The 17,706-nt window shown below is 49.5% G+C and overlaps 2 protein-coding genes across 2 annotated transcripts in view; both read left to right on the plus strand.

Moving 5' to 3' along the window:
- The window catches only part of ULK1 (unc-51 like autophagy activating kinase 1), a 108,605-nt gene extending 93,041 nt beyond the window's left edge, over positions 1-15,564 (plus strand). The window contains exons 22-31 of the mRNA XM_009639843.2: positions 1-189; positions 825-1,009; positions 1,842-1,957; positions 2,535-2,678; positions 5,235-5,422; positions 8,163-8,341; positions 8,485-8,603; positions 10,853-11,010; positions 11,228-11,363; positions 13,275-15,564. The exon at positions 1-189 is cut by the window's left edge and continues 7 nt beyond it. Coding sequence (XP_009638138.2) covers positions 1-189; positions 825-1,009; positions 1,842-1,957; positions 2,535-2,678; positions 5,235-5,422; positions 8,163-8,341; positions 8,485-8,603; positions 10,853-11,010; positions 11,228-11,363; positions 13,275-13,330 — 1,470 coding nt within the window. The 3' untranslated portion in view covers positions 13,331-15,564. The remainder of the gene's footprint in view (positions 190-824; positions 1,010-1,841; positions 1,958-2,534; positions 2,679-5,234; positions 5,423-8,162; positions 8,342-8,484; positions 8,604-10,852; positions 11,011-11,227; positions 11,364-13,274) is intronic.
- PUS1 (pseudouridine synthase 1) overlaps positions 13,995-17,706 on the plus strand; it is a 17,360-nt gene continuing 13,648 nt past the window's right edge. The window contains exon 1 of the mRNA XM_009639868.2: positions 13,995-14,069. Within this exon, the coding sequence (XP_009638163.1) occupies positions 13,995-14,069 (75 nt within the window). The remainder of the gene's footprint in view (positions 14,070-17,706) is intronic.

Consider the following 17,706-nt stretch of genomic DNA (forward strand, 5'->3'; position numbering starts at 1 on the left):
CATTCCTGCAGGCAGAAGATAACCAAGCAGCACTCTGATCCTCTCGTTGCTCACTTTGGTCACACCCCAGTTAGCCAGCCTCTGCAGATTCATGGCTTGCAGCACTGCCGGCAGCTCCGATCCTCACCGAAGCTGTCCGAGTTCATGCAGAGAAGCCCTTTGCCAACTATAATGGGCTCCCCTACAAAGGTACGTCAAGGAGTCTGCTGCTGGGTTTCCCACAGCTTGGTCTGCTGGGTTACTTGGGGGTGAACTACTGCGTGATCAGATGACTCTGACCTGCATTTGTTCTCTTTTCTTCAAGGGCTGTGTAGCGATCTGTGTGAAAGGGGGGTAGTGTCCTAGTTCTTAGTGGACAGATCTCACTTGGCAGCAGCGTTCACCATCTGAGTAGAGTCCAGGGTTTTAAACAGGCAATGAAAAGGAGCTGCCCAGATTAGTCAGAAGCGCATTAGTGAACTGTGGTGCCTGGGCTGGTTTGCACACAGCGACTGGGCTTGTGGCGCACGCGTGTGTCCGGCAGGAATCCCCAGCAGAGCCGGCAGACGGTTAAGCAGGTGACAGCCCTGGTGTCTCATGCGAAGCTGGCACTGTGACAGCATTTCCTCTGTGCTTGTGTTAGGCTGCTACAAATTTTCAGCATAGTTTGTTGTCTTTCTGGGGTTGGGGACAAGGAACTGCATGGGGTGGAATTTCTAATTCTTTATTTAGGGCAGGTTGTTAAGCATACAATTTAATTTTGATAAAGGAATGGGGGTGCGGGCAAGGGGGACCTTCCTCCTTTGTTTCAAAGGCAGATCTCTGTTTTCTTCTGTTATTCTTAGGCTGTGTCCCCGTTTGAGTTTCCCAAAACCCCAAGTTCCCAGAATCTCCTCACCCTCTTGGCCCACCAGGGGGTCGTGATGACTCCGACAAGGAACAAGACCTTGCCAGATCTGAAGGAGATGGGTCATTTTCACTGCCAGCAAACTGGCTTGGGGTTGAGGCCAGTGGAAGAGATCAAGGGCAGGTGAGCTATAGTCTGCTTTATACAGTGGTGCTTCGTTCCCTAATACAGGATGGATGGGGCAAATTTCAGTCCACAGCTAGCATTGAAGTTGTAATGCAGCATTTGTAAACATTCTGTAGTTATCTGCTAGCACCCTTGGGTTGCAAACAGATATGGTGCAGAGTTTTTAAGTCTTCCTCTACAGGCGCAAGCCATGGCCTAGATTTTATAAAATGAAAGACTGTGCCTGCAGCTTCGCACTGTGTTTAGTGTCCAGCGTTTCATCAAGTGGGCATGCAGGATTTTGTTATTAGACCAGACTCCCTGCAATTATGCAGATGTGTGCCTTGCTCTTTGTGGAGCCTGTGCCTTTTGTGGAGGAGAGGGTGTTATGGGTGTTCCTTGTCCATCGAACAGTGGGCACAGGTCGTCAGACCAGAGATCTGTTTGAATGCCATGTGCTGATTGTCATGAGCATTTCAGGATACAAAGTCACTCGGGTGTTAGTGTTAAGTTTTTCTTAAGTGCCTCTCTGCAGTCTGCAGCTTTCTCCAGTGATCTGGAGGATTCCACTGATACTAATTTCCTTATCTTCCACCAAAGAAAAATAGTGTTGTAATAATCCTGTAGTCAGTACTTGCATTACTGCAGTTAGTCACAGTAGTTGTTTGCTTTCTACAAATAGCAGGAGGTGCTTCAGATGCTCTGTTGAAAGAGTGGTTACCTCAGCTCCGGGCTGTTTGCTGTGTAGTGTTAGTGGTTGTGGACCAGGAATGGCAACAACTGGGGTGGAAGTTAGCTGAAACTTTATGCCTGTTGACTTTCTGCATCTTGTTGTATGTCCTCTTTTTAGATCTCTGAGCACAGGCAGGCTCACTGACCTGCTTCTGAAGGCAGCCTTTGGGGCACAGATCTCGGAAGCTGGCAGCAACGACAGCCTAAACAACGAGAAGCCAATGGAAATTGCAGGTAGGTGGGGAAGCCAGGCAGATCTGGCAGGATGGGGCGAACGGTTTGCCTGCATGCCTCAAATGGGAGGCTGCTTTTCTGATGGCTTTTGGCAAAGGAAGTGACTGCCGTGTGTGAGGCATGTAATGATGCTCGCTTTCTTTTGTGGAGCACTCACAGGTCTGTGAGCTCTGCGTGCTGTGTAACTGCTGGCTAGTGGTGTGATTTCTGTAGGCAGGGCCTACTCTTTTGGCCCCTTCTGAATGTGATAACATGTGGAAGTGGGGACTTTCTGCCAGGCGGTTCAAGTATGAATGGCTCTGCAAGGGTGGGTCTTTCCTGGGGCTTGCAGGTTGGGAAGTGCAGAGGGGAGAGCAGCTGCAGCAATGCGTAACGCTGCCCGGGCTCGTCTCCTGTAGTCCATGTCAGCCTGGCCCGCTGGTGTTCTCGGGCGATGCCTCCAAAGGGAGCTGGCCTGTGCTGGTAACTGCTGTCTCCCAAGAGAGTCTGCAAGAACAAAAAACTGCTGGGTGAGGCACACTGTGCTCTGAGGAACTTTCCTGTAATGCCAGTCTGCACCTTTCAACTGTCTCCCCAGCTCCCTCAGGTGCTTACGGAGGGACCCTGCACTCTGGTGCCCGGGCTGGGGGCTCTGCCAGCCCATCCCCAGTGATTTTTACTGTCGGATCCCCTCCCAGTGGAACAACCCCCCCACAGACCACGAGGACCAGGATGTTTTCAGGTAAAGGGCTGATACCTACCTGCCTGTTCCAGTGGGAATGCCTGGGGGCAGAGCAATGCATTGAAGTCCTTGCTGCTGAATGCTGGTGGTGGCAGAGGGCTGCTCGGAGCACAGGCTGTGGAGCTCAGCTGGTCTGAGGTTCATGAGGCCTTTGAGGTTCTTGTGCTGGCTCCTGCCAACCCCAGTTAGGGCTGATAACTGTTTGCGTTGGCACAAGGGCTAATGCCATATAGTGGTTTTTCAGAGAGAGGCAAACTGTTCTTTTACTTCATTTCTCTCTGCTTCAGGAATAACGCTGCAGCTGTTCATAGACTCACAGTTGCTGATAGGTCAACAAACGTAAAGATTGTATTGTGTTCTGATCATTTTCCCTGTGGGTTTTGGATGAGCTATAAAGACTAGTGTGACCATCCGTGCCCAACAATTTCAGTGCATGAGTACCGTTAGGAAAGGGCCAGGATGGCTTCGTATGCAGAATTATTAGTGGTGTTACTTAAGCAGCTCAGTGCATAAGTAGGAAACGGGGAAGTGTGCTCCTGCTTGACGGATACTTCTTTTAAGACACCAGTGTTCTGGCCTCAACAGCCAACAGTTGAGGCTGTGGTAATTGGCCCTGGTGGGATAGTGTGTCTGGAAGATGGAGTCCGTGTTCAGTTTAAGAAAATATTTGAACACTATTATTTGCATTTTTGGCTTGTTTGGTTTCTCATCTTGGCTGTTCCTCATCTGAATGTAGTTGACTCTGTTGTTCTTAGTTACTGCAGGGAAGGTTTGGATGTAACCATGAATAAGCTGCTTGACTGGGATGGGGGGGACACATGGGCTCGGTTCCTGGGTATGGCTTGGATTTCCATCATAACTAAAACCGCTCACATCCTTGATTGTCTGGAAAGTTGGGACCATAATCCTTGCTTTGTCTCGTCTATTAGAGGGTAAGAGACTCTGTAGGGCAGAGACTCTTAGGAAGCATCTGACGGGCCTGTAGCACAATGGGGTCACTGTCCTGGCTACAGCCTCTAGGTACTGCTGAAACGTTATGAATAGAGAATTCAGGCTTCCTGTGTTGCTTTTGTGGGGATAATAGCAATTTGGAAGCAGATCCAAGCACCAGTTTTTAGCAGGTTGATATTTGGATGCTTAAGGGACTGCCAAACAGTCGAGATCTGAGATGGGACGCTTGGAAGGGAAGGCTGCTGAGTAATGAACCTACAACACGTACGGTGTTGGGCCAAGGCGGTCAGAGCAATGCTGCTTGACAAGCTTTGTTTATTAGGTCTGTGCAGTAACTTATGTTATAGTTAATGCACAAAGTGAATGGTGAAAAGGGGAACTTTGCAAGCTGAAACTCTGCACACCAAGTGCTTGGGCAAGCCATGAGTAAGATCACTGGACAGATATAAAGGCAGAGCCTTTTCATGAGTCATCGTAACAACGTCTGCAAACAGCCTCTTTGGAATTACAGGGTATCCAGAATGGGATATTGTTGGTCCTTTCCTCTCTCTGAAAGATCTGGAAATACTCTGCCAGTCTTTGATGATCCACTTAGCTTTGAAGCATAGCTGCCACCAGGGAGAGAGCTTTGGGAGGAGAGGAGACTGCCTCTCTGCACATCAGTTGTGCATTATGTTGCTGAACCTTTTGAAGGCAGGATAGGGCAGCAAATTAAATTCATGGGCAGAAGAGAAACATCTCCCTCCAAAGGATCAGTGACAGTGGAGAATATTGCCTTGGTAGAATTAGCAGTGTTGTAGCTGGTATGGGCATCCCCCTTTCAGACAGAATATATCCCTCTGTGGCAGTGTGTCAGGGGATATGAATATGTATTAGGAATACTCAGAGACAAATGCCTTTTGAAGGGTGCGTCTTTTATATGCAGTGTGCTCTTAGGGTGGATTCAGGGAAAAGGGTGATGGTGAGGGAATTGTCTGATGGACACCATACTTGCGTGTTCTCCTGAATCCTGAGGTTAGGGACTTGATGCAGCTGAAGTCACTTACTCTCTGCCCAGCCTCCTGTTTGTAAAGAGGGAGAAGCAGAAGTGCAGGGTATGCAATGGAAAGCTCTCCTCATTTGCATGTAAGTGGTTGATGTTTTTAAACCATGATAAAACCCTCACTTATCAGAGGTGCTCATTCAGTGATAGTGCAAAAGGTAGGGAACAAGGGTTCAAACCATGCTGCTCCATGATGAGGGAGTTGACTGTGGTGCTGTATGATAAAAATCAGCCCAAGATATCATGGCAGGATGCAGAAAGTGTTTGGACAAAAAAGAAGAGAAGAGTGCTTCTGAATTGTCTCTGTAAATGACAGACGTTCTGGAAGGTGCATTAAATCTGCTTGAGCTTGTAAGCTGGTCTGCCTGAGTCGCTAAGGAGCTTACGTTGGGGAGTGGTTATTCTGCATCGAGAGTCCTTGCATCTTCCTCCAGAGTACCTGTTGCTGGCTCCTATCGGAGTCAGGATCCCAGATCCTACGGGATTGTCCCCTCTGCTGGACAAGTAATGCCCGGCCTACTATTGATATCTTCAGTAATTCCTTTGCCTCTTTTTCTTCTCAGTTGGGTCTTCCAGCTCTCTCAGTTCTGGAGGCTCATTCACCGGCAGGCACTTGGCAGTGGGAACTGGTGGGGATGCTGTGGAAGGTCCCTCAAGTCTCCGGTACGCTTTTGCTGATCCAATCACCGCCAACCTGGAAGGTGCTGTTACGTTTGAGGCACCAGAGTTGCCCGAAGAGACACTCATGGAGGTGGGTATTTCCCAGGGACAATGTTAGGGGCAAAGGATAAGGGGGAATAAAAGTAAAGCAAATCCAGAGGTCAGATGACTCCATGTTTCAGCCAAGGGGCTTGCTTCCAATGAGGGAGCACGCTGGCTTCAGAAGAGCTAGGCCAGTGCCATGCTCAGGAAAGCCCAGGGCATATTTAGCGTGGTGACTTTTGAGCCTGCTACCAAGCTGTTTAGTCCATGAAACAGCCCGTGACCAGGGTTAAAATTCACCATTTCCAAAGCTGAAACTGCAGGTTGGAAACATCAGTTATCTGATGCATTCCTTATTAACAGTTTCTGAAGAAAACCTGGGTGCTTTGGGCCTTTTTTCTTTTAAAAGGCTCAGCATCAGTAATAGCTGACTTGAGAGGGTGAGTAGCTTAGTGTATCGAGTGACTGCCTGCTGCATGCACTCGGGGGCTCAGGCAGTGATACGGCCTCTGCTGAAAGGATCTGGAAAAAGCAAGCCTGACACTTCTGTTACCCACGGGGGCGTGGGGACACCACGTTCTGCACCAGAACAGCTGAAGCAGATTGTTGAGCTGAAAGGCTGCCAGGCTTCCCTTCTCTGCAGGCTGAAGATGGGCTGAAGCAGAGCAAATGCTTTTGTAGCTGAGATATATTTGAAATGTAGGTCAGGCTGCCCATTTGCAAAAGAAGTGGGAAGCAGATTCAGTCACAGTTTCAGCTCTGCTCGTGATACCTCCCTGGGCTGCCGGGGACCGGGGAAGGCTCTTTGTGTCTGAATTTTGCTGGTGTTGCTAAAAAGCCCTAGATACCTGCAGAGATACGCGTGCATCGTTTTAAGGATGTGGGTTTGCTCTTCTACTTCAGATTTTATTTAGCACTTTTTTTGTTGTTGTTTTTGGGTCAATTAGGCATTGAATTGCATTTGTTTACTTAGTTACCTGCAGAGCCTCAGGGCTGGGACTTATAGCACTGATCTGATCGCAATAGCAGTGAGTTTAACTGAACATCCCACCTGTGTGAGGTCCCAGAAGAGAAGTGTCCTAAGGAAGTGTCAACTTGATCTTGTTAATAGCGCTCAGCTCAGCTTCTGTGTCCCTAATGAGTCATTTGGGCTCGGTCATCATTTCTGCTGAGCACAGTAATCCATTTGCATGTCACAAAACCTTGGCAGCGTATTTCAAGACCCCTTTGAGCTCTGTGGCGTTGGCCAGAATGCAAACCTGGCAGATTTTCTGATTTCTGCTGATAATACTTTCAGGGCATTGAAATCTTTACTGTTTAAGCACCCTTGTTTTTGTCTTGAACAAAGCTGTTGCATTCAGGTGGGTGGTTCCATCTTTTGTAGAAGTTTCTTTAGGTGCAGACAAGGCAAATTGAAGGCTAGGTTTTAGTTTCTTTTGCAGTGCCTTAAAAACACAATGCAGAGATGGCTACGGAAGGAAAGACTCTCGTGATGCCAAGTGAGGCCACAAATGCCAGCATAATTAATAGAAGCCAGCTGTATAAGCAGAGAGGAAGGACTGTGCATTGGTTAGAGATACCAGGCTGAGGCCTGAAAGATCTCAGCAGTTTCCTGCTCTGCCACAAACTTCTTGTATGATTTGGCAATTACTTAATCTCCAGGTTCCTCCTCTGCTTTTAAAGAAAATAGAGGAAGATGGAGGTAACACTTCCTTACCATACTGGACTGTCCAGGTAGCAAGATAGTGGGAGGAGAGATTCATATTTCAGATAGTCAAAGCTGCCTTAGCAGCCAGGTGCCTAAGCCAGTGAATGAAAAACAAAAGCTTGCAGAACTTGAGCATTGGGGGGTTTTTTGATGAATTCATGTAGGAAACGTCCGTACCAGCCCCCTTTGAGAGAACAGCGCCACTGAATATTTGAAGATCAAGCAGGTTAGCCACTTCTCTGCAGAGCGAGTACAAACAACGGAGTCACATCTGCTCCAGGCAGCAATTCATTTTGTAGACCCACAAGTATTGAGTTTTTCTGCAAATACTAATGTCCCAAAAATGCTTGCAGTGGCTTCAGCAATGCAGCTTCCTAGAAATGGGATAATCCCCTTTGATCTGTAATGGCAGAGGAAAAACTACTTTGAAAATGAATGTAGCACCTAGTGTGAGAGGCTCTCTTCCCTCCCCAGCGGGACAGGGGTTGCAGATAAAAGCCTGTCCTTGCTGCCTCTTCAGAGGACCTCACCCAGGGCTCACTGCACTGAACACGGAGGATGTAAAGACCAAGGGCTAGGGGAGGGCCAGGCTGTAGGCTGGGATGCACTTTGTTTGCCATTTTCTGTGGCGTAGGAGGTTGTCACTCTCACGAAACCCGCACACGCTTTCAGTTTTGTACCAGCATTGCTGTGGTGGGAACCAGAGCTGGGCCCATGGTGCAAGTGGTCTCTCCCCATTCCTGGCTGACTTCTGAAAGAGTCTGACAGAGCTGGGATCCTCCTTGGGAAGGGGGCGTGTAATTTTGGAGCAAGTCTCACCAGCTTCTCCAGGGAGCTGCCTGGAAACTTCTGGCCCGGGGCTGTCGCTTGCTGCTATTACTGTGGAGGAAGAACTAGTGCGGTGTGCGGGCTCGAGGCTGAGTTTGGCTGTCCCTGCCCAAAGCAGAGGTGTAGGGGGGGGCTGGGGCTCCACTGTTCTTTCTGTAAGCTGGGTGAGTTGCTGGCATGGCTCCAGGTGAGCAGCCCTCCCTGGTGTGCCAGCTTTCCCTCTGTAACCCCCACCTTGGCTTCCCTTCAACAGCAAGAGCACACTGACATCCTGCGCAGCCTCCGCTTCACGCTGGCCTTCGTCCACTACGTGATGGAAATCGCCGCCCTTAAAGGCAACTCCAGCGAGATGAGCAGTTCAGTGACATCTGAGTACCAGCTCCAGGAGAGCGTGGTGGCCGACCAGATCAGTCTCCTCAGCCGGGAGTGGAGGTAAGGACGGAGGAGAGAGCCACCCAGCTTCCAGCTCTTCTGTCACTCCCTCCCAGCCCACTGTCCTTATGTACCCGAAGTCCTTTGGGATACCTCCCACTGTCCCATCGGTCTATTTGCATTGCAATGTGCTTTCTTTGCAGCTATGCAGAGCAGCTCGTGCTGTATCTGAAAGTAGCGGAGCTTCTGTCCTCGGGGCTGCAGATGGCCATAGAGCAGATCAAAGCTGGCAAGCTGTGCCTCTCCTCCACCGTCAAGCAAGGTAAGGGGCCCCTGGGCACACAGCACAAAGGACTGCCCTGGAATGGAAGTGTTAAAAGTATCGCAGAGGGTATGGAGGGGGTTGAGTGAGTGTGAGCCCCTACCAGTACGCCCAGGGGTTTATTTCTTATTGTCCGCTTGCAGAGCCAGGTCTGTTTTTCATTGGTACTGAGGGGAATGTTCCTCTCTTCACATTGACTTTATGTCTCAGAACTCCTGCTCATGCCCTAGTGAGAATCTTCAGCACTAATTAGTGAGAGGGGGATGTATCTTATCTGATTCCTTGTATATCTCTATCTCGGGTGCTTATTTGTACTTGACGTAAGTCCAACTTAATTGCACAGTGTCCTAGGAGGTGCTTACTTGGCAAATGGAGACCTGTCTTGGCAGTGATGATCTTTCAAGTGAAACAAAAACACAGGAAATGAAATACTGGTAATGCCAGAGTCACTTCTTTGCTGGTGTTACAGCCTTACATTTGCATCTGACTGGCTGGCTTGTGATGTGAGCTGGCTGTGATTCAGTGATAAGAAAAAATAATTTTAAAACTGCCATTGTAATATAACTGAGGGAGCTTTTTGAAGCACTTGAAGTACTTGACCCATCAGCCGCCTTCCCCAAGAGCTTAATCTTTGAAAGTACTCGTGCTGCCTTGGGATGGGGTGTAAAGAAATAGAAGCTAAATACAGTGAGCACACATACGCTGTAGCAGGCCGTATGGAGAAAGGTACACAGGTTTAGCCACACATCTTCCACGAGTTCAGGCCAAGAGGAAACTTGTCATAACCCAAATAAATTACTCCTTTTCAGGGCAGATTGCAACTTCTAGATTCGTAGTGTAATTTGCCCTTCCATGTGTGGGAATGGGGCAAGGCTGTCTTCTCTTATTTCTCTCCCCACAAAATACTGCTCCCTTGAGGTTTTCCAGGGCACAGTGAGGACAAGACAGTTTTTGAGGTAGTTGTGTCCCATGTGTATGGAAAAAGCAGGGAAGCGCGACAAGACACAGCCCTGGAGTGTCCTTGGGCAGTGTGTGCCAGGCAGGGTCCCTACCCACAGCCATCCTCTTTTTCCTGATAATTTGGGTGCAGCTCAGAGCTCCGATTGAATTCCATGGAGGAGGATATTGCTGTATTTGTGTGTTGTTTTGGTTTCTAAATAGTCTCTCCTGACTCTCTTCCCATGGAGTTTTTCATTTCGCCCTCCTGATGTCACCCACAAGCTTTGGGGTTCGCACTCCCTCTCAAGTTCCTTCTAAGCATGGGTGATCTGACAGTCTGACCCCGACAGGGTTGTGGCTTTGTGCCCCGGTCCTTTTCTCAGATGGAGAGTGACAGCAGCCTTTCCTCCTGGAGGCAGTCTCTTCTCCGGCTCTCTGCTCTCTTACCCCTGCCTGGCAAGGCAAGATTTAGTCACAAGGCCTGGCTGTCATGAGGTTGCCCCTCCTCATCGTAGCTGAGAGCAGCTGGTTCATGGCATGGGTTAATTTGCCTCCCCCAGGAGCAAATCGTGCCGCGTGGGTATTTTCAAATGTGCACGTAGCAGCTCGTACTCACCAGATGGTGGGAGTTTGTATTCAGTACTTGGTGCAGATCATGCCATGCAGCTAGCTCAAGAGAGACTCAAGCCTGTGGCATCGCTTGCTGTTTTGGATTATTATTTAATTTCTCAGAATCATACTTGATTCCTGATTCTCTGTCCCATAACCTTCCCGTATGAGCTGCTGTGGTTCAGGGAAGGAGGTGGCCTTTCACAGGCATCAGTGTCTTTTCTTTCTGGGACAGCAGAATGCCAAGAGAGACTCCCTCACTTAGTCAGTGCTGCTCATCCACCCTCAGCTCCAACAGCTACCACGTGCAAGTCACGTACTTCACGGCACGTCATCACCCATCAAGCAGCAGAAGCTTTGTACCAGGCACGTCTGTTGCTTCTGGTGGTGCGTGAGACATCGTGCGTGGTGCAAACTGCTCTCTGCCTTGTGGCAGCTGAAGGAAACGAAAATAGACCTGGCCTCAGGTGAACTGGGCATACGTGTAGGCAGCGCCACGTGGCAGGCTTATAACTGGTGAAGGTGACAGAGGAAAGGAGAAAGACCCTGTTGGTGCAGCACCTACTTTCCTGACAGTCTTTTGGCTTTAACATAGCCCCATTGTCTTGAAGTTACTCATTTGGGGTCCTGTGCATCGAGATTGGGAGGCACAGGGAGAGCTGGAGGCAGTGCCTAAAGCATTTCTTTCCTTTACTCTCTAGTTGTGAAGAAGCTGAATGAGCTTTATAAATCCAGTGTATCATCCTGCCACTGCCTCAACATGAGACTCCAGAGGTTCTTCTTGGACAAACAGAAACTCATGGATCGGATCAACAGCATCACCGCAGAGAAGCTCATCTTCAGCTATGCTGTGCAAATGGTAATAACCATACAGTGCCTGGGAGCAGGGCTAGCACAGAGCCCATGTCGGGCATTGAGGGCTCCTGCTGGTGGCCTTAGCAGATGGGTTTACTCATGACGCTGTGCACAGCCTCTGGAAGCCGGGTACAGGAGGTCTTTGTGCAGCTGAGGGGCCTTGCTGGGAAAACCAGGTCTGGTCTGGGAGTAACCTCTTGGCACGGGGTTGTTGCCTGCAGGTGCAGTCTGCAGCCCTGGATGAGATGTTCCACCACAGAGAGGACTGCGCGCAGAGGTACCACAAAGCTCTGCTGCTGATGGAGGGGCTCCTGAACATCATCACTGAACAGGGGGACATAGAAAACATCAATAAATGTGAGTGTTCAGTGACTTTTTTTTTCCCTCCCACTAGAACATGTGTTTTCCTAGCTGCATGGATCAGAAATTTCAGTACTCAGCATCCTTTTTTCCTTTGGCTACATCTTGGTGGACACAGCAGAGATCTCTTGGCTTGTTACAGCTCCTCACAGCCTGGCCTCCTGCTTTCCCAGTAGGAAAACTGTCAGAAATGCAGGTCCCTGCTCTGAGCCATATTTTGAGAGCTTCCCATGCAGAGTGATTGCCAGGGCTTTGTTGGATCTTTTGATGTGTGAAAGAACTTGCTGAAGGAAGTGGTTTGGCAACAGCAGGGGCCTGGGTTTGGTTTCCAGCTGGAACCATCCCTCTGATTGTACAAAGCGCTTGGGAATGCAAAACTGCAGTGGCTGTCGGGCAGAGATGGCCGATCAGCACAACGAGGGCTCCTTCCGACACGTCTTCTGAACCAGGACTGCTCGCCTGGCTGGTTCCCCCACCCCAGGCCTGAGAAGGCAGCAGAGACAAAGATTTTTCTCATCAGCAAGTGCTCATTGTAGCAGTGAAAGCTGAACGCCTGCCTCCTTGCTATCGTTTGGCTTCCTCTCCCAGGGACCAGATGGACCCCTCCGCCTGCTGCTCCGAGCTGTCACCGCTCTCGCTCTCCCTTTGGCGTGAGGGACGTCATTCTGGGCTGCTGCCGGCTCCACAGCTAACGCACGTGGAGTGGAAAGGACTGACCTTGCTTGCTCTGAGCGCACTTCCCCTGCCCTTACGGCTGCGGTTTATTCACCCCTGCGGTCTCTCCCTGCGGGAGGCCGGCAGAGGGGATGGGGGATAGCTGTCGTCTGTTGGAGCAGCTTGGCTTGGCCTCAGCTCTGCTCCATCGCCGCTAAGCCAGCCCAGGGGCAGGAGACCCCGGCGGCTGAAGGGAAAGGGCACAGCAGGCAAACCATGCCTCTGCCGGCTACCGAGCGCGTTCCGTGGGCCAGCGTCCAGAGCGCTGCCAGGCTGCTCTAGTCATCCGTGCCGGCAGAGCTCTCGGATAGGTAATGAGAGAAGAGATTGCTGGCTCGCAGGCAATCAGTCAGTTAATTATCACCGACATTCGCAGTTGACGCGAGGCTCGCTGGAGGAGAGCAAGGGGAGACTGGCAGGTGGTGTGCGGCACCGGAGGGCGAGGTGAATAGGGAATGCTAAGTAGTTTCTATTGTACCATTTCTTACCAAACCTAAATCACCTCTTTTGTCCAGAGACACAGTTAATAGATTTTTTTTTTTCCCAGTTGATATCCTGGTATTCCCTGTTTTACCCCATGTTCCAGCTTCCTGATTGAGCTGTTCTCTGGTAGGCTGTAGTGGGTGTGCATTTCATTTTAGATCTCGGGTATATGATTACTTATTTCTGAACAGTAAAATGATTAATCTAGAAATACAGCAAGTCTTCCTGCGAGAGGAATGAATTCCACCAAGCGTTTAGCTTTTGAGAGAGTCTTGGGCTCAGGCAGTGAGAACCTGGCACTGCCCGTGCTGGGCTGGGCTCAGCCTCTCCGTTGTAAGCTGTGACAAGTGGCACTGCAGACCTTGAGTCACTGTGCCTGCTGGCAACAGCCACCCCAATAACTAAAAGCAAATAAATTGTTCCCGGTGGACGGTGGTTCTTTATAACGTCTTGATACCTCTGTCAGACCTGCTGCCTCCTGGCTTTTGTTGTCAGATCTCCAATTATTCAACCCTTCCCAGCATGGTGTTTGCGGGCAGGTCCTCCCCTACTCTAAATGTGGTAACGATTCTCCAACGGCTGCTCAGATTTGCTCAAGTTCTGCCTTTTTCTTTCTTCCCCCCCTCAATCTCCATCACGTTTGGTAGTCTTTATATTGCCAGGAAAACGAGAAGTTAATTTCTTTTGTTGGTTTTTTTTTTTCTCTCCCAGGTAAACTGTGCATCGAGCGCAGGCTGTCAGCTCTGCTGTCGGGGTTCTGCGCCTGATTTCAGTGTGGTTGTTCTTCACGCACCTCTCCCCAGCTGATCACTTCGTTTCCAACGGCCCGCTGCTGTGGTGGGAAATGATTTTGGCAGTAGGAGACCTGGAGGACGAACTGCTCAATGTTTCGTACGTTGACGTTTTGGGAAGTTGTTCCACAGACTCGGATTCCTTCGTGGGGATGTGTGACTGCAGCAAGCACAAATACTTCCCTGCCCAAAGGCCTGGGCGAAGACGTAGCCGATGTGGAAAGGTTTCCCTCGTTGGCAGAGGGGATGAAGGAGAGAAGTCTGCTTCCTCCCAGCACTTTGAAGGATAAGACTGCTGCCTATCCCTCTTGCTTAAGAACAGGGTATTCCAGGGCTGTGTCCATTGCAGGCAATGGATGTGCTGAAACTGCTGGCTTCAGTTGAAGTTGGAGGGTGTCATTTGGAAATCAAGGCCAGTTTGTGTACTTTTCCCTACCCAGCTGAGAGCCAGGCATCTTCAAGCTTCCCGGCAACCCGAGGCTCCCCCTCCTCACTCTCCTTTGCCCCTTCCCATACGTGTTTATGCCTCGGAGTGCTTACGGCATGGCGGAGGGGAGGGAGTCGGCTCCCTTTTGCCTGAGCTCCCACCTCCGACTGACTTGGCGCTGCTGCCGCGTGGGTTGCCTCCCTCCCTGCCTGGATGGCCAACGGCACGGGGAAGGAGGCTCCGCGCAGGGAACAGGAGGGCGGCAGAAAGCGTAACGCTCCCGTGTTGGTAAGAAGCCAAAATGGATCCGTTCCTCCCTTGGTCCCCAGGCTCAGCGGGATCAACGTGAAAGCCTCCTGGCTGTTGGGCTGGGCCGTGTCCGTACATATCTACCAGGAGGAAGCACCCGCGCTGTCCTGCTTCCAGCTGTTGGCTCGATACCCCCCCTCCCGGAGCCCTCGCCCCCCGACTGAAAACACTAGCTTTGTGAATCAAAGGAGCACTTTACACACCAGGGGAACTTTGAGAAGTTGACTTTGTATCACACAACAACCCAGGAACATCACGACTGTTAGGAATGCTGTTCCTTTTATTCCTTTCCTTGCTTCCTGGTTGTTTTATTGCACTACGTGTGTGCGTATATTAATATGTATTCCTAAGGGCGAATATATATTGATATATATATATATATGGTTTGTGTGTAACTGTACGTATTTAACTGTACTGTATCTTGTGAGTGTGAGGCAAAAAGCACTGCAGAGTCTGTCCTGTTCCTCCTCCACACCAGGCAAAGCTGACTTGCAGTCTGGCAGTACCACGATATCTTTTGGTTTGGGTTGTTTTGTTTTTGTTTTTTTTTTATTTAAACGTTCTTTTAAGGACAGTCGGTATAAAGCTCCGTGCTTTTTAAGAGCTCAAGAACAGGCATTAAGATCCTACACACTTACAATTGGAAATGCATTTTTTTAAGACGTTTTATTTGCTGCTTCATTTTAATTTTTTTTTTATAAAGAAATTTTGTAGTGTTCAGTTTTATGTTGAGCATTTCTTTTAAGGAGACTCTAGCCAAATGAGACTGTGGGTGCGAGTGGCTCGAGTTCTGGTTGAGGCTTCGGATGCCGTGAGCATGTGCGTGAGAGAATAGCTGGCTGCCTGTCCGTCTGTCTGCGTGCGCATGTGTGTGTCCTAATTTATCAGAGTCGTGGCAGTATTTTGTTAGCGCTGGGCAGAAAAGTATCTTTGAAAGCAACTCGAGACCTCAGGCTTTGGGTTTGGGGATGTAAAAATACGTTGCACGTGGTGGTTAAGTCCTCATTGCTTTTTTTCTCTCAATATTGGCACGTTCAGTGTGATACTTTACAAGGGTTTCAGGAGCAACTTCATTTGGAGCTGGCATCATCTTTGGCAGCGTGGGTGTTTCTGGTCACAGAGCAGAGATGCCAATAAAGAAATTAAAAAATATTTCAGATTGCCCCACCCGGGGAAGTTTTAAAGTGTAGCTTTCACAAATGCTTCGGTATTGGGCCGCTGTTACGTCGTACGTTCACAGCCCGCTGCTTCTGTGGCCGTTTGCGCTTGTGCCTGGGAAAAAAAGAAGAAAAAAGAAAAAAACAACAACAAAAAAAGACAAAACCAACCAACCAAGCCCCCCTCAGCCTGTGGCCAGAAATGCCGAGGAGACCTCGACTGCTTCCAAAAGGGTTTTACCGGTTCTGCGAAGGGCTGTGCTGCAGGCAGGAGCGGTGCAGCGGCGCAGGCGCTGAGCCAGGGCTGGCTCTGTGCAGGAGCAGCACAGCCCGGTGCCCGCGGCACCCACCAGCGACCCGTGTGTGTGGCAAGCTCAGCACTAACCTTCCAGCTGTACTTCATTACTTGAATGTATCAAAATTGTCCACATTCAATGTACACAAAGTATATATTGCTCCAAAAAATTGTGGTTTACAGACCTACGACCGATGTATATGTATGTGTGTGTGTATATACATACAAGGATGTGTGTGTGTGTGTGTATAGATGCACACACAAACACAAACGTGTATATATATGTTTTCTCTCAATACTTGAAACTTAGCCACTGTGCTTGAATTTAAAAAAAAAAAACCAACACAAAAAACACATAAAAAAAAATCCCCCCAAAAAATGGGGGGGGGGAAGAGAAAAAAGAAAAACAAATCGGACAGGTGATTTATTTTGCCATCACTTTGGTGACTTTCTTTTTTATCTAACTGCATGTAGCGTGAAACCAACTTTTTTGGTGAAAAATATTTATTGCTTTGTAGACAATAAGGTATGCAAAAAAAAAAAAAAACCCAACAAAAAAAAAAGAAAACGCCCCAAAACCCAACCCCCCCCCCATTGTTGCAGTTGCTAGTGTCGTCCACCCGCTATTGTCATGGCTTTGTTCCTGTTGCAGCGTTTGTGTCGAGCGACTTTAATAGATTTCAAGAAACCTCAGTCTAATAAACGCGTATCTTCAGGTTTGTGAGAGCGTATGATGGTGTTCTTTATAAGGTAATGCTTGATACTTTGTCAACATTTTTTATTTGTGTTTTTGTGTGACTTTTTTTTTTTTTTTTTTGGCTTTAAACTGTACAACATCAATTTAAGAAAATAAAATTGATTTGAAATTGTTAGTGGCCTGTTTTCAGTACTTTATAATTCCAGCTACTGCAGTATCCAAGGAAGGTAGTTGGCGTGTTTGGTTCTACCAGCCTTGATTTTCAGGTGGCAAAGCCCTTTTCACAGAGGCGGGCGCTCGGACCACACAAGCTGCGTTGCCTACAGCCCCGCCTGAAGCCTTTGGAGTTGGAGAAGGTGAAGCCAGTTTCTGGGTGGGAGCTGCAATCCCTGCCTCGTCTGTCCTTACTGCCTGGCTGCACCCTCCTCCTGCTGCGGTTAAAACTCTGTCGCGAGCTGATGGCAGCCCCCTGCCCGTCCAGTCAGGTGCTTACATTTCATCCATCTTTCCGTAGTTGCAGGATCAGCCCGTCGGGGCTATTTATTGCTTGGCACTCCGGCGCGGTGCCTGCTGGCCCTGTGGAAGGTGAGGACTGAGCCTGGGTTTGTGGTGGTGGTGGTTTATGAGACCCAATGGTCAGGCATTATTTTAAACTCTAGCTTTTTTCTTTTTTTTTTTTTTAATAAATCAGTAGAGTCAGGAAGCTTGTTGCTGTACGAGAGAGGTACTTGAAGTGTCAGTATAGTGGTAAGATTTGGATATTTTTAATTAAATATTTTCCTGCCGTGTTTGTACTTGTTGCAGTTTGAACGGAATGGCAGAGGGCTCGGTGTTCCCCTGCCCACCTGGGGTGCAAAAAACCACTGAAGGTGGCAGCAAGTGGGAGGAGGATGCTGTGGGCACGGGCTCTGACCGCGGGCGCAAGGCAGGCGGTTGTAACCCCTGCTCTGTCTGAATCGGAATCTTCTGTGAGGCAAAGCTAAGCTCCGCATCTGGGACAGGAGGCAGGTCCCGAATGAATTAATCCTCTCCTTCCACCCCTACAGACACTTAAGCCACGGACATGGGAACTTTCAGGAGCCATCATTCCACCGGGCATTTCCCAAAACTCCGCTGGCTGGACGGTGCGTGCGGGCTGTGCGCGTCCCTGGGGAGCCCTGCCCGCCAGCCCGTGACTCGGCGTCACCCCAGGCAGTTCCTGGGCTGGACTGTTTTGCTCGTAAGAAAAGGCCCTATTTCAAAATCTGAATTTACCATGAGCTGGAATTGGTTTTTTTTCTTGCTCAGCCCTATTCATCACTTCTGGTTCCTGCCCCTGCCTTCCCCCCCCCAGGGAACTGGGCACTGCGCGTTCGCTGGGTGAGAGCGGCCCTGCCCGGGGGCGCCGGGCACCGCTGGGAGGTTGCTTGTGCAGACCCACGGGTGGGGAGGGGGGGTTCCTCTTCCCCGCCCGCTGCCCCCCGCCGG

Source organism: Egretta garzetta, unplaced genomic scaffold (genome assembly GCF_000687185.1).
Source record: "Egretta garzetta isolate BGI_Z169 unplaced genomic scaffold, ASM68718v1 scaffold25, whole genome shotgun sequence".
Classification (NCBI taxonomy): domain Eukaryota; kingdom Metazoa; phylum Chordata; class Aves; order Pelecaniformes; family Ardeidae; genus Egretta; species Egretta garzetta.